Genomic DNA, 17239 nt, shown 5'->3' with positions numbered 1-17239 from the left:
AAAGGTTTCGAAAATTAGTTCTCGCCTTTAACAATTCAACCTGTTTTTCCACTGTTACAAAATCTCCCACTTTCACATCATCTTGTTTGCAGACATCTTTTTTATCATTGTTATTTTCTTTATATGCTTCTTGTACTTTGATTAATCTGTTTCTTACGAAGGTAGCTGACCAGTTTACTTTTCTTGATCCAATCATCCACCCTAAGTTATCTTTGGAAATTGTCACCCTTCCTCTCATGAGTTCAAAAGGGCTACATCCTGTTGTGTTACAAGGAGTAATCCTATATGCCCATACCATTCTCCCAATTCACTCCTGAATGTCCAGCTAATTGTATAGTAACTTTGATCCCTCTGTTGAATCTTTCAACTGCACCAGTTCCTGCCGGGTGATATACAGAAGTCGTTTTATGCGCAATTCCATTCCTTTTCACAAATGCTTTGGATATGTCTGAACTAAATTGTGGTCCACTGTCACCGAGAATAGTTTTTGGTAAACCTTCTATTAGTAGAACCTTATCAAGGAACTTTACTATTCTTTCTGAATCTGTCCTGGAAACAATCTCTACTTCTGACCATTTTGCGAAATTATCAATTATGACCACAATACATTTTTATGTATCTGCTCCTCTTATGGGGCCCATGATGTCTATTTTCTCCCAAGGCATGTTTGGGGTGCTAAAAGGACACAAAAGGGTTTTAATGGTAACCTTGGATTTATCCACTTTATTGCCTAATACACACTCTCTTACTACCTCAATGTCTTTATCCACGCCTTGCCACCAATATGAGCATTTCATCCGCATTTTGGTTATTACAATTCCTAAATGACCCTAATAGCACAATTTAAGTAGTCTGTTCCTGAGATCTTTAGGCGGTATTAACCTGCCATTCCTTAACAATTTTCACCATAACAAGTAGAGTTTGTGCCTTAGTTCCCACAATTTGCACACATCCTTGCTTACTACTTTCTTCTTGAGCCATCCTTCTAGTATACATTTCTCTACTTCTTTTAACACAGAATCATTGTCCTGTGCACTCATCCATTCTTCTTGTGTAAGGCTCTCAATCTCCTCATGTACATTCGCAATGCAACATTCCTCTTGTTCACTCATTATTACTTCCTTCAGAGGTAAAGGGAACCAACTCAAGAAATCTGCTGTCCTGTTTCTTATCCCAGGAACATACTGAACTGTGTAATTATATCCTATAAGACCCCACACTGCATGCAAGGGCTTCTCGTTCTATGACGGCATACTTCTCCTCTGTCGGAGACAATGCATGAGATGCAAATGCTATTACAATCTCTTTATCACTAGGGTCAATCCACGTCAATACTGCTCCCAATTCCTTTCCATTAGCACCTGTTGTTATCATGCTTTTGAGGTTTGCATTAAATCCTTGTAAGGATGGAGCTTTACAAATATCCTCTTTCAAATCTCGGAATGCTTCTTGGCATTCCTCTGTCCATTCAAACTTTGCAGATCTTTTTATAATTTGCCTGATATGGTATGTCTTGCTAGGAAAGTTTCTGACAAATTTTGAACAGTATTCGGCTAGGCCTAAAAATACCCTCACTTCGTTTTCGTTTTTGGGTAAGGGAGAATTCCTGATGGCTTCTACCAACTCTGTTTTGGGTTTTATACCTTCCTTACTCACCTCATGACCATGTGTCTTTCTCTCATGCTAATTTGAATTTGCTCATTTCTGCTGTAAGATTGTTCCCTTCCAAGATGTGTAAAACTTGTTTAAGTTTTTGTTCATGTTCCTTCCTGATCTTGTCCATTACAAGAATATCATCTTGAAAGAAAATGAATTTTTTTAACCCTTTGAATATAGTGTACATCAGCCTCTGAAACATGGCTGCTACTGATGCCAAACCAAAATGTATTCCATTTAACTGAAAACATCTGAATGGTGTGACAAAAGCAGTCAACCTTCTGCTATCCAGGTGCAGCGCAACCTGATGGTATGCTGTTGTCAAATCTATGGTGCTGAACCACTTGACACTCTTTGTCATGGATAACAGTTCATTTATCTAGGGTAAGGGAAAATGACTGATCGAAACATATTTAATTAGTTCTCCAAAGTTAACACATGATCTTAATTTTCCATTCAGTGTCTTCACTATTACCAATGGTGCCATCCGACGGGATGATGCGATTGGTTCAATTATCCCTGCAACATGCAGTTTCTCTAATCCTTTAATTTGATTTTATGTTGGAATCCCTCAAAGTTTCTAATTACATCCAAAAATACTTTTGGAAATGTTTCTACAATTATTGACTCAAACTCACATTCTGATTGTACACCGTGACAGGTTCTTCACTAGTTGGATCTAAAATCATTCCCAGGCTTCCAAAATCTATCCACCGCAAGACAGATGGCCCATCTTTCGACACGTACAATTTACATTCAGCTCTTTTGTTCTTAAATCCAAACTTTTATATCCTAAACCCCACCATATTTATATCATTCCCCGTAAAACTTTTTGGGGAAATATCAGGTGGTTCTAGCACATCCCCTGAAGAAGGTACACATTTCTCTAACCATACGTATCTGTTTACTAATGTGAAAGGGGATCCAGAGTCAGCTACTATCTTTAGTTTGACACCTCCAAAATCTGTTTCGCATATTGGTTTCTTCTTTTTTGTGTCCAGTTTTGCTTGCTTTGGACATGTCTTGTCATTTGAGGTTTGTGTATCTACTTGCACTGGGGAAGCTATACCAGTTGAGGTTTGATCATCTGATTCCTTCTCCCCTCTTATATCTAACACACATATTAGTGTCATTATCATCTGAGTCTTCAGTATCGGATGCCAGTTCCTCTTCTAAGACTTGTGCCACACTGTCTGTCCTTCTACATACTCTGTAGAAATGGCTTATACCATAACCTGAGCATTTTTGTTTGCGCCCAGGACACTTATCATTTGTAAAGTTTCTGCTATTGCCACACCTGTAACATCTTCCCTCATGTTGTTTGTATCCTAGTTCTTTCTAGATTATATATATTTTGCCTGTTTCCTCTTGAGGTTTCTTATAATCTCTTTGTGTTACAGGTTTCGTATTGTTTTTCTTAGTTTGGTGACAGTTTCTGTTTCCTTTACCATCTTTCTCTTTTTGTTCAGAAATGATTGCTTTAGCACATCTCCCTGTTAGTTTTGCTCTCTTAACCTCATCAATTACTTCTTGTAAAGGAGATTCTCCTTTTGCCCATAGGTTCTCCTGTATATTGGGATTGGCCGCATGCACAACTATCTGGTCACAAATTACTTTGTCGTGCAGGTCACCAAAAAGACATAAGTGCCAGATTTTTCAAAAATGTTCGGTGGACTCCTCTTTGCCCTGTTTTGTATGGAAAAACACGTATCTGTTTATGCCCTCACATACTCTGGGTTTAAAATATATATTAATATATATAAAAAATATATCCAAGTCTTCCAGTGCATTAGCAAATATGTTGCCTTGTCCCTCTTCTCTAGCGTTCTTGTTAATTCCATTGTAAACCTTTAATACTCAAGGACCTAAATAATGGAGGACTGTCGGACCTGGCCCTTTTTGCAAGGTCATCCCCAAACCTTTTGCCTCCTTCCTCCAGTTTTCCTGACCTGTTTTTGTTGGCTTTAGAACACTGAGCACTTTACCACTGCTAACCAGTGCTAAAGTGCATGTGCTCTCTGTGTAAATTGTACTGTTGATTGGTTTATCCATTATTGGCATATATTATTTACTGGTAAGTCTCTAGTAAAATGCACTAGAGGTGCCCAGGGCCTGTAAATCTAATGCCACTAGTGGGCCTGCAGAACTGGTTGTGCCACCCACATAAGTAGCCCTGTAATCATGTCTCAGACCTGCCACTGCAGTGTAGTGTCTGTGTGTGCAGTTTTAAACTTTAAAATCGACTAGGCAAGTGTCTTCACTTGCCAGGCCTAACCCTTCCCTTTTCATACATATAAGACACCCCTAAGGTAGGCCCTAGGTAGCCCCATGGGCAGGGTGCAGTGTATGGTTAAGGTAGGACATACACTAATGTGTTTTATATGTCCTGACAGTGAAATACTGCCAGATTTGTTTTTCACTGTTGCAAGGCCTATCTCTCTTATGGGTTAACCTTGGGGCTGCCTTTAAACAAAATTGAAGCGTAGATTCCCTTTGGGGGAAGATAAGACGTGGAGTTTGGGACCTCTGAACTCACAATTTAAAAATACATCTTTTAATAAAGTTGGTTTTGAGATTGTGTGTTGGAAAATGCCACTTTTAGAAAGTGGGCATTTTCTTGCTTAAACCATTTTTGTGACTCCGCCTGTTTGTGGATTCCCTCTCTGCGTTAGTTTGACAGTTGGGTTGTTTGCACCTCTCTCCAGACAGTGACACAAAGGTGGTTGGGGTGTAGCCTGTATAACCTGATGAGCCATCTGTGCTAGGAGGGAGGAGAGGAGTGGTCACTCGCACCTGAAAGGGCTGTGCCTGCCCTCACACAATGCAGTCTCCAAACCCCCGGTGTGTGTCTGAGGCCTTGCCTGGGCAAGGCAGGATTTCACAAACAAGTGAGACTTTCCTTTGAAGTAAGCCTACTTCAAAGGCCATAATGGGTATAAGAAGAGCACCCAAACCCACAGACTTTATACACTTCTTGGGCTAGACACTCTACCTCACAGACACTTCTGGACAAGAGATCTACTGGTGAAGAATCCCTGGACCAGACCTGCCAAGAGGAACTGCCTGGCTGCCCAAAGGACTCACTGGGACTGCTTTTCTGAGAAGGACCGCTGCCTTGCTGTTGCCTTGCTGCTCCCTGGCTGTGCTGAGAAGTGCTCTCCAAGGGCTTGGATAGAGCTTGCCTCCTGTTCCCTGAAGTCTCAGGACCAAAAAGACTTCACTTCTGCAACTGGACTCCTTGTGTGGCAAAAATTCGATGCACAACCTGCTAAAAACCACACACAGCCTGCCCGCGTGAAGAAATTCACTGCACGCCGAACCGGAACGACGCAGCCCAACTTCGCAACGAGAAGATCAACGCAGCGCCAGCATAGCGACTGGAACTTTGATACATGGCCCACTGGATCGACGCACAGCCAACCCGGAACGACGCAGCCTGACTTCCAGAGAGAAATCGATGCAGCGCCTGTGACTTTGCTCCGCAAGTCCAGGATTCCATGCACTGTCCCCGGGGCGCCAGAAAACCCCGCAACCCGAAGAGGAACCAAGTCCGCACGGCGGAAAACGATGCAAAGTATTCCCCTGCGTGGAAAATAATGAAGCAAGTCGGTGTGCAAAGTGGCAAAACCGACGCACACATCCCCGTTTTCCACGCATCGTCTCCTCTGCGGCCCCTTGCGGAGATTTTGAACGCAAACCAGGTACTTTGTGTTTGCAAGAAACCTTTATTGTTTTTCAAAGACCTAAGACACTTTATACCACTTTTACAGTGATATCTCAACATATACTTATTGCATTTCAATCGTTTTGACCTACATCTTATCAGATAAATATTATATATTTTTCTAAACACTGTGTGGTGTATTTTTGTGGTGCTATATGATGTTATTGTATGATTTGTTGCACAAATACTTTACACATTGCCTTCTAAGTTAAGCCTGACTGCTCAGTGCCAAGCTACCAGAGGGTGGGGACAGGATAATTTAGATTGTGTATGACTTACCCTGACTAGAGTGAGGGTCCTTGCTTGGACAGGGGTTAACCTGACTGCCAACCAAAGACCCTATTTCTAACAAGGAGTATATTTGTCTTATTTTTTCGTTTTCTCCAGTGTAACCTCTTCATCATCATCATCAAATGAAGAGATATCATTGCAAAAATAGTCTTGCCATTCTTCCCATTTGATTAATGGTTCCCCTGATGCTGTCATAAATGCTTGTGGTGGCGTGAAGTTCCATACACTTGAAGATGCCATGACTACATGTATTTGCATGCTTTATACTGAGTCTGGCAATGAATCTTTAGTAACCTTTATGTGCTGTGAATTTTAATGCTGGTGATATCTTTAGTAATGCTTTAGTAGCAGAACAATATTTGCATATATAATGTTCCAATACAAAATAGTAAATCGGTACAGTACACTGGCTCACTTTCAAAGAATTTTAAGATGGCTGTCTGCTGTACATTTATTTTTATAGGTGATGGGGCTTATTGCTTTACTATTAACAGAGCAATATGTGCACAGATGATTTTCCCTATTCAAAATGGCAGTGCAGTAGAGTACAGTACAAATTGTTGGCTCACTCCCAAGAACTTAAGATGTCTGCCTGTTGTACGCTTAATTTTAGAGGCAGTGGGCTAACTGTTTTCATGAATTTATCCCAACAAGTTGATATTGTCTCTGTTTATCCCAGCATCAGGTTTGTCGAGCTTTTCAAGCTTTTAAAATCTTTATCACACCAAGAGAAAGTGTATGGCTGGCTGCTGTTAATGTACATTGCAGTGCTTTCTTTTGCCCTCATACGCCTGCTTCCACTCTGATTATGTACATGCTGCGACGGGGCTGCCGAATTGCATGGCCGCTATTTCCTGCTGTCAATGTTACGTCTTTCGTTATCAGACGCACACTGAGGCATTTGGCTGGCCGCTATGTACGGCTGCTCCTAAACGCTGCCTACTAATAACGTCAGGACTAGGCTGCTATGTACGGCTGTTCCAAGCTGCTGCCAGTAGTGCCGTCTGCTTTACTGCACTGCTGCTGCTCACCTCAAAGTTTCGCAGTGAAACTCCATGCTTCAGCAAGGGCCTTGTTTGCACACTGGTTCACGTGTCGGGTTAGTTCTAGTTCGTAGTGACTCCTCTCATACAGTAGAATTTCTTAAGTAATTTATTCGGTTTATCCTGACACGGGTTAGTTCTAGTTCGTTGCCAATTCTTTTTGTAGTGACTCCTCTCATACAGTAGAATTTCTTAAGTAATTTATTCAGTTTATACTGACACGGTAATCTTCAATAGCACTTAGCAGCCTTTTTTTCTCTTCCTCCCTTCAACTGTCCCCGAACCCCCCGTCACCAGGATTCTAATATGGCATAATAAAGGATGCACGTGGTCATCCTGTCTCAAGCTTACAATTTATATATCTTGTTAATAATCTTCCCTCTAACATTTACACCTAATGTGCTTAATTATTATACTGTATTAGCTGTACAACAGATGTATGTTTTTTTCTGCCATGTTCATATTATTTTTGGCCTTATATAATCTCCTAAACTCCCACCATACGTATCCCACCTGCATACACACACGGTTTCCCGATTTCATTATCGAGGTACATAGGCAGCGCTCTGCTTCTCGTCTGCTCTCTTCCACGTGTGCTCCTCCAAGCATCGCTCTGTTAAAATATTTTTACAAAACCCTGGGAAGATTTTCCTGAAGTGATCCAGAGCTCAACAATTCTGACAGTGTTCAAAAACTTTCAAATATTACTCGTTTAACACTGCTTTCCTCAATTAACAAAAATGTCATTCAGACTGTGCCGTGTTGTCATAATGAATTTGTCTTTGTGACAATCCTTACGTTTGCCACTGTATATTTCTGTTTTTAACCATTCCATTAAGCAAATTGTAATTTGTACATTTTCTAAAGACAAAGTTACATCAGAATTCTTATACTTGAAATACAGAAATATTACTTACTGCTTGGTGTGCCAGGTGTTGTGCCATTAACTTGAGGTGGAGTGGTTTCATTATAGACTGGAGTTTTATTATCAGGAGTCATGACTTCAGGAATAGCAGTGACATTTATGGTAGTACTTATACTGGCAGGCAGTGGATCTGTAGTCAAAAATTAAAAAAAGTCATTAAATACAAATGTCTTATTTATCTCTTTCTATCCCAATGCAAAAACAGTACACTGCATAATTCCTACTAGGAAAGCATGCTGGAGGGACACAGCAGAGCCGCATGTAGGACAAACAAAGGTAACCAACAAATAGTAACCTCCAGCCCCTAGAGGCAAGTCATGGAGAAAGGAACATGCAGGGAGCCTGCTGAAGTGTATAAAGGAGAGAAGCATACATGAGGCCTCCTCGGGACAGCAACCATATTATCATCAAATTAAAAAACACTGGGAAACTAGGAACCTGGTTACCACTTAAATGCATTGTTGCATTAAGAATCTGTGCACTATTGGTATTTAAAAATACTGACCCTGCCCTCTCTCCTCTTCTCTTCTTTTCCATTTATATATTGCTACCTGGCCCTTGTTCTCCACTTCTCAAAATCGACTGTTACAACCTTCCTTGCATGTGCTACTCTAGATAGAAATCCTTTTCTTTCAAGCCTCTTTAACTCCACTTAGTATTTGTTCCCTGCCTCCTTTACATCAGTGGTTCTTAACCTGTGATCTGGAGACCCATGGGGTCTGCATAGCCCTCTCAAGGTGTAACAATAACTCCTGCAGTCCCCGCTGTGTTGGTGGGGCGAGCTCCAGGGGGCACCCACAGCACAGTACCTGTGCACGAGGATAGCAGGCCCCTGGCCTAAAAGCTCCTGACTGGGTCAAGGGCGGGCCCCCTGAATGTACTTTGCAGGAGGGGGGCCCTCATGTTTCATTACGTCACTGTCTCAAGGGGTCCGCAACTGCTTAGAAAATTAAATAATATTAACTGATTAATAAAATGAAAATAAATAGTTCTTAGGAAAATGGTCGTTGATAAAACACAGTTTCACTCACATGTAGCAAATGTCAAAGTTTTGAAAGCGGAAATTAAAACAAAAGTTAAAATGTTCAGAATTTGCAGGACCACTTCGGAATCTTCTGTTCTGGTGCTCCAAATGTCAATAAACTTTCAGAGTGGGATTGTTGGACTCCAGCCATGGGGTCTGATGAAAGCCATGAATGAAAAACACTAGAACTAATTACTCTGTGTTACATATAAGCAGATTCATAAAGCATACTATAGCACTCAATATCAGGTTATGCCTGTTACATTTCCCATCTACCTGTTTATATTCTTCAAGATAACACCAAACTATACTGTAAGGTACAGACAGATAAGATCGGTACTTCTATTGTCTTCAGACCTCATTATTTTGCCACTATATCCATTTTTGCAGTAAGTCAGTTTTGGCTTAAAAGTTATAACTGAGGAATAAACACTGATGTAGCAGAAACTTCAGTACTGTCCCTCATGTCACAAAGATCATCTACACATAGACAGTTTATGCATTATGTTAATCAAAGAACTAATGGTTTGAATGTAGAATGACGCACTGAAAAGATTTATTAGTGTGCATTTTCTTAGACTACCTATTGAAACCCAGGTGGTATCACGATTAAATTGCATGTTTGAAGAATGAATCACTCATGTTATAGTTTAGCCTCTAAACTAATAGTCTGTAATGAAACTATAGTGAATTTCTTATGGTAAATGTTTTAAAATACGTGTGCAAAAATGGAGAAATGCACTTCTGCGTGACTCTCTGACAAATGTATTAACTGAGACATTTAGTTTAAAGGTACTGTAACAAGAACTCCAATGAAGACTTATTAATGCAGAACGTATAGTTTGCATATTAAAGAGAGTTTTATTTGAATGTATTATTGTGCTGTTTTAATTCATTTGCATTAGCCTAAGTGAGGACTGCTAGGTCCTGTAATTGTGACTGCGCAGAAAATGGCCAGTCAGCTTGTTAATGTGTACCTTTCTTTTAGACTTCGTTCCCATAAGAATACTAGTTTGGTAATGGATGTCTTTCTTTTAATCTTGTGTGGAGGCATACAGATGCTGTTCTCATGACAAACCTGGGAAAGCATGTGGATGTATCAAGTTGGAGTCACCTGATTGATTTCAATTGGGTATTGTCCCTTCAACATCAAATAAACTGTTGCATTGATGATCAGCTGGACTTTGGTCAGATTCCCTTCAGCAGATGCAACAGAACCTTCCATGCCAATCTTCTCGGTAGGCTTGGCCCCTTGGAGAGGTATCTTCCTTTCTGCCCTTGCCCCTTTGAAACGCCTTGCTGAGACTTAACTAGCCCTCAAAAAAGACTCTTGACAGAGCTTCTGATATGCTGACACTTTCCCGGTTTCCTACTTTTTGCCCATTTTAGTTGGTAACCTGTTGCCCGAGATTACCTTTTTCCAAATTCTTTTTTCCTTTTTGTCTTTTCCCCGGAGGTGTTCCGCCCCACACGTTACTCCCTGACTGACTAATTTGTAGGGTTTTCCCCTTGCCGAACTAAGTTAAAATTTTATTTTTTGAACTACCTTAATGCTTATTAAAGTTGAGCAACGCTTGTTTTCCATCCATCAGGTTATTTACTGATGTTTTGTATTGCCTTTGTTGAATGTCTAGTTCTCTTAAATGTTAGCCCATCTGAATTTATTTCATCCCCTTGGACAGCCCTTGGTGATTCTATATCTTTATAACTTTGTCTTGCAAATTCTCTACATGACTCTGAGCTTAAGTTTGTCATAAACCCCTTAACTTTATTTCAGACTGGAGTCTTCCTTGTATGGCCACAATGGTCATACTGTGTAATTTAATTGGTTTGTTTTGAAAATCTGAACTGTGGGCTCACTTTCCATCCGGCCACTAAAGCATTCTGGCAAATATGTAGTGCAAAGATCTCTCCCACAATGGTCTTCTAGGAGAAGGAATGAGCTAGCACTTTAGAAAGAAGGAAAGGACTACATTGTCACTGATATGTACCAAGTGTCCACAAAACTTGAAGTGAGCACCCTTCACCTCCCTCCATGATTCAAACTTTTACAACTTTGTTTAAACGAGAGCTCTGATAGGAATCCTTCATGTTCTCATCTGAGTCCCATTACATTGGATAATAGCTACATCTGTTACCTACATTGCTTATGATAGGATACACTGGGTAAAAAGTGATATAAAAACTATTTGTATTAATACTACTATTATCACAAATGCCTATCAATGCATTTACTTAGGATCGGAATCCAAAATCAAAATGTGGACTCCAGCTTAATTTGTGAGACAGGAGAAATTCTGCAGGCCTTGGCAGAGGAATTAGACTTCTGCCAAATTTTTCAGCCATCCAGGCCATGGCAACGAGAGGGGGTGTTTACATAAAGTGGTTTATTATGTTAAATCCACCCTAAGAAACATGTCTAAAACTGAACTATTGTTAACTGGCCGACATATGATTTACTCAGAAGCCAAACTATTGCCCAAGTGTCTTAGTGCCAGTTCTCATCTGTAATCATAAATCTCTATCACAGCAGATCGATTTTAATTTGAATATAGAAATCTCATAAAAGTCTCAACTGCAGAGGGCAGTCAATCTAGGGCAGGCTGTACAAAATATTCAGTCAGGGGTGTCTTTCTCCAACCTGAACCACAACACCCCACTTAATGCACTCAAGCAAAAAATATACATAAATATAGTTGTAAACTGGCTGTACTGTTGTCTGGAAAACAGATCCCAAAAACACTCAAATGGAACAATAATCTCTTGGATTCTCTTTCTCAGCCAGAAAGGTCTCCTGGCTCAGTTCTTTCTCTCAACCCTTTCTAATTCATGCTTCTGACTGTGCTTCTAAAAAATGCAAACATTATGTATAATTTTCATGACGCTAATACACAGTTATACCTTAAAGTCGCCTCCCTAGAAGACGTGCTCCTTTCAGAGCGAACTATACATGACATTTATTCATGTCCTTTCATCACCTAATATCAAACCCATTTCGCGAATTTCTACCCAAGTCCCCACCTCTAGAGCTTGATTTAAGTCCTATCATGGTTGGACTCATTAAATATACTTTACTGCAAACCTCAGATCACTGAATGCAAACACATTGCTGTGACTCACGCTATAAAAAAAGCTGAACCTACATGCACAAAAACACACAGCAAATAACTCTCAGTACTAAATTCAATTTCTTCGAGACAGAACACCAGATTATTTTTCAAAATGTCGTACAATCACTCGTTGTGTTGAGAATTGACTACAGGAATGCTTTTCTCACAGGTATAACCAAGTTACATCTGACTCGTCAGAAAGTAGCCCTATAGAGTGCAACAAGACTGGTCTCAGGAACGAAAGACTTCGTATCACCCTAGTACTCATTACTCGGAAGTGACTTCTCAATGAAGAATGAATGATATTCAAAATAGCCTGCAGTACCCAAAGCCATGCATCTTGGCATTCTGAAATATTGGGCGCTGAAAGTTAAGCACCTGCTCTCCATTAACTGCAGAATGCATGCTACTGAAACTGCCCTGATAAAATAAATGAAGACCCACATCTCAACCATTTTCAAGGATTCGGAACTCTATGCTTCTCTACAATACGCAACAATCAAATATTATGTATTGTAGAGATGTATGGCGTATTTATTTAAACATTTATTTAAAAATAAAGGAAAAAAACAAGAAAAAATCAATATGGTCTTTAAGAGGGGTGCTTCATTGCAAGAGGAATGAGAGGCGGTTATAAATTCAATATTTTATCGCTTTTAGTTTTTTCAATATTTTGTGCCAGCGTCATTAATTATAACTTTACGTAGGGTTTAGGACTGATTATATTTCCAAAAAGATAATGTAGTTGTGCAACCTGTCTAAAGAGATGCAGTCAGACTACCTCCTTCCATATATTTGTAAATGTTCTACTGCTGGCTTTAAGTATTAATTTTATGTCTGGTTCACTGTAAAGAGACATTCTTAGTTTATACGCAAATGCTGATACATTTCTGAAAAATTGTTTTACTGTCTTATATTGACAATCCTAGAAGTTCCATTGGTTGATTTTCAAGTACATTTTCCTTTCTTCCGATAAACCACACTGACACCCCCGAGTCTAGAGGGCGCTTTATAAAAATAAAAAATAAAACAATTAATAAATGCGGCTTGGAAGATGTTTGTATGCAATAAATGCAAGACTTTACCTTTATTATTCTGTATTGTTCAGCCTTATCTAGTAAACGTAGGCTTAGTGGATAGATTTAGCATTCTAACTTAAAACAGGTGGTCTGCAGGAATCTGATGTTGGCAGTCCTCTAACGCAGCTGCTACGACTTACCAGAGGACAATACTGAAATGTGCTGTCTCCCAACCCCTCCATTCCACAAATGGCCACTGATCATGGCTTTGGACTTAAATTCAACCAGACAGTTCCAGCGCAGACCAGGTTCAACAGGTAAGTACTAGTACTGAACGGAAGAAACAGCCTACCCATTCATTCGACCCTCTGGAGGACCTTGTGATGCATCAGCTAGTCCATTGGGGGTGCCCCTTGTATTTTTGTATTCTCCATCTGCAAAACACCAGACTCTTCAAAACTGAGGATATATGTTGCCCATCCATAGGGGATAGTAGCTCCTGCACCCATCATCAAGCTACAGGGAGACTGACTGCTGACGCCAGTGGCAAAGGCATTTATGCCACAGCCCCAAGAACAGGAATCTACAGACCCCCTGTGTAAGATCCACTGAGCTCATTGTAACAAAGTTATTTTCTTCATAAATGAACGTCGTGGGTTTGCAAATGGAGGCTTAATTTACTAACATTAACCGTTTCTTCTGGCATTTTTTTGTTTGCTATGTTTAGGGTGTTGATTTAAAAAAAAAAAATTATGTATTTGATTAGTCTGAATTATGCTCCGGTATTTTGTATAGAATTGCATGTTCTACACAATAAAATAATTTGCTACCACACTCTGTCATATGAATAACCAGTCAGCTCATATTGTTTGTAGCGCAAAATGGTGCTCTGATGCACAGGGCGAGGCCATTATGTTTCCCCGTTCTTTGAGCAATCACTCAGACTGCTCTTCAGAAACACTACAGACGTTTCACTCGTCTGTTTTCTAGCTGCAGTAAGCATTGTGCTCAAAGGAACAGGTGCGTTTTCTGTGCGTCAAAAGGTCCAAGCTGTCGAACCCGGAAAGGTCACGAAATTAGACAGTCTGTTTTATATGGGAGTGACTGTGATCTAGGCACGAGAGCCTCATGTACTCCCCTTTGTAGATGGATAAACTCACCAAAGGTCCCAAATAAGGTTTTGCCTTTATCACCGTTTATGCTCTGAAGTGAGATCAGGGCGGCGGCAGGGAAGACACCAAAAGATACATCAAGGAGACTTGTAAACTTTGGAAAGAATGGAACGAGGCAGAGGGCGAGCCAGTGTAGGGTGAAGTGAATGTTTCCGATTACGTCACTTGAAGTTTAGGTCATTTTCTTTATACATCTACAAACTAATGTTATACAACTCAAGTACAAAAATACATGAGAGGAGTGTTTTTGTGCGATACCCTTTCAGAACGAGTTCCAAAATACACCCGTCTATCAGTGTTTAACTTGACATTCAAAACGGTTATACATGCAGATACTGATTTTACATTTGCTCGTCAAAGAAAAATACAGTTATTCCAGTTCTCTTATGTAGTATGGTCACCTTTTTTGTTTATTTCCGAAACAGAGTTGCCATAACCACATTTGTCAATTCGCGGGCCTTGGGGAGGTTGCACGGCTCCTTGCTTAACAGTAAACATCAGCTAGGATTTACTCTTTGTGAAGCTGCATTTTTAGATTTAGACCCTTGTTTGTTGTAACCAACGGCTTATTTGCTAACCTTCACGCTTTCAGTGTGCACCCTTATTATATGGTTATTGTAGTTTAATTGGTTAGAGATTGTAGTTCATGTTTAGAACTGCATGTATGTCATTTATATGTCATAAGTAGGATTCTAGAATACTATGAGGGTTTGTGGGAAGTTGGAAGATCGATGTGATGACTTGCAGTCGTGGGTTCCATTGATGGAATAAATCTCACATTTGGACATTACTTGCAGACTCCTGTGTCCTCCTTCTCGATGGCACAGAACATATTTTGGGGATGACTGGATTTTGAATTGGGACCCAGTGACCTGACTTGTTGATTCTTTGCTAAGATTGGACCCTGCTTCATGCTTTACAACGATTTCGTGGAATCATGCTTTTCAACAATATCTGAGCTATTTGACTTTTGTTATTTGCGGTGGGTATTGCACTTTAGCAGCAGTTATTCTCATGACCTTAAGGCATTTTATGAATACTGATCTGTTGCGCACCTTCGATCACGCTTACGCATCTTACAGATCGTTTGATAGCAGCATTTTTAGGGTCGACCGCGCAAAGCGGGGTGTCCCTGTTTTTACCGTTCTATGGTCTTGTAACCACGCCCATTAGTTTGGTTGGTTCGTGGGCTTGCCTTTTAAAATTTGCTTGGTTTGCTTAGTTAAAGGCATGCATAGGTCATGCCTTTACCTGTGTTTAGCCCTCATCGAACACACCAGCCAACCACTGAATACATACAAGTGTATTCCGTTGGTTTCTGGACTACTTTTTCTCTTTGTTTCGCAGGCAGCGCGATCTCGATGGGCAGTAGTCGCGCGCTTTGCATGACATCGATCCTTTTACATAAATAACTGCACTTTTGCCAGTTACATGGATAGTTGCACTTTTGCCGGAAACATGGATAATTGCACTTTTGCCAATACGTTTCACTGCAAGCGAACTTCTTTTTAATTTCGTGTGTTTGCTTCACGCTCATGGCGGCCATCGGCTCACTTATGTGAAACTGTTTATCTTTTCATTTTCAGTTTATGTAGCAAGTAAAGTCCGGTTAGGAGTTTACAACGCTAATAGCTGTAACTCAAGCAAACGTGAGACCCATTGCATTGCAAATGCTTGTTTGAAGTGTTTTCACTGCGCACTTTTACCGCTCCTGCCTCGCTGTGTTCAATATGAGGACAGCACATTACTCAAGCTTTGGCATTTTGCCCCTTTAGCTTTAGGAACTTACGCTCTGTCAGCAATCTTTGAACTTTGGGACAGTACAGCATTGATGATGCGCACACCTTATGCTCGGTCCTCATCACGGATTAAGGCCTGTTACCACAGTGATAGGCACCCCTTAATCTGCACAACAAGAGATATTCACAGTGACAGGAACACCTTGCATGTAACTCAAGGCCTGTTACAACGTAGAAATATTCACGGTGACAGGCACACCGTCCAATAAATGGTTTGGAATATTCACAGTTTTTATGCTGTACACGTTTTAAGAGTGAAAAGGTGGGAAATTTACTGAGTCATCCTCCATAGTACATTATATTTAGTTTTACTTTCACATTTTATTATAATTTACTATGGCCACATCGCAAGCTGTTGTGCAACCTCCCTCATTTCTGCAGAAACCAGGAGGACCTCCACCCAACTTAAGAAAAAAATGGTTGCGTATTTTCGGTAGTGATTCATGCCTCTAAGTACAATGCCACTCTCCGTGCAGCATTGTTGCTTAATCACTTAGGGGAGACAGGTCAAGAAGTTTTTGACAATTTAGCACCGATCGTAGCACCATCTGAAGATGCTTCTTAGGAATCATATATAGAAGCTACAACGAGTATGGCCAAACAATATTCTTATGAACCTTCTGTTATGCTAGAAAGACATAACTTTTTCAAAAGAAAACAATTGATAGATAAATCTGTCAAAGATTACTTGGCAGTATTAATAGTCCTTGCTGCTAAGCATGAATTTGGATTGAATTTAGATATATTCAGGTGTAAGTGAGGGTTGGTCCAGCTCACTTCCTCGCTCCCATCCTGCCAGGATGGCCGATCAAGTGACCCACTCCAGACATGCGATCAGAGACAGGCAGAAGATACCAAAAGGTTAAAGTAAGAAACAGCCAACTTTCTAAAAGTGGAATTTTCAGAATTCCAATTTAAAATCTGACTCACTGTAAGTTAGGATTTTAAATTGTGATGCCAGAGACACCAAATTTAGAGGAAGTATTCCTTCCCATTTTAGAATTATGCTTATTAAGTGGAATAAGATAATCCCAATGTATCCTATGGGGGCGATAGGCCTTGCTGTAGTGAAAAACTAATTTGAGAGTTTCTCACTACCTGGACATGTAAGGCTTGAAAGTACATGTCCTGCCTTTTACATAAATTGTACCCTGTTCCCTGGGTTAACCAGTGCCTACCTTAGGGGTGAATTATATGTATGAAAATGGAAGGCTGATGTCTGCCAAAAGGGTTATTTTGACAGGTCGACATGGCAGTGAACAACTGCTTGCCACAGGCAATGCAAAAGCAGGCCTAGGCCCTGGTTAGAGCAGCAAAAACAGGGTTAGAAAATGGAGGGAGGCAGGCAAAATGTTGGGGCTGGGGGAGACCACCCTCAGGCTATCAGGTCTCACACTTTTGGTGTCTGCAGCCTGTCTCTGGTCACATGCCTGGGTGTAGTTGGGCTGTGTGGACTCCTAAACAGCCACACACACA

The 17239-nt window shown here is 40.5% G+C and overlaps 1 protein-coding gene across 1 annotated transcript in view; it reads right to left on the bottom strand.

Moving 5' to 3' along the window:
- TMEM123 (transmembrane protein 123) overlaps positions 1-17239 on the bottom strand; it is a 250906-nt gene that overhangs the window by 153589 nt on the left and 80078 nt on the right. The window contains exon 2 of the mRNA XM_069202369.1: positions 7632-7769. Coding sequence (XP_069058470.1) covers positions 7632-7769 — 138 coding nt within the window. The remainder of the gene's footprint in view (positions 1-7631; positions 7770-17239) is intronic.

The sequence above is a fragment of the Pleurodeles waltl genome, chromosome 8 (genome assembly GCF_031143425.1).
Source record: "Pleurodeles waltl isolate 20211129_DDA chromosome 8, aPleWal1.hap1.20221129, whole genome shotgun sequence".
NCBI lineage: Eukaryota > Metazoa > Chordata > Amphibia > Caudata > Salamandridae > Pleurodeles > Pleurodeles waltl.
Note: the sequence above shows the minus strand (reverse complement) of the source record. Positions and strands in the feature narration are given on the sequence as shown.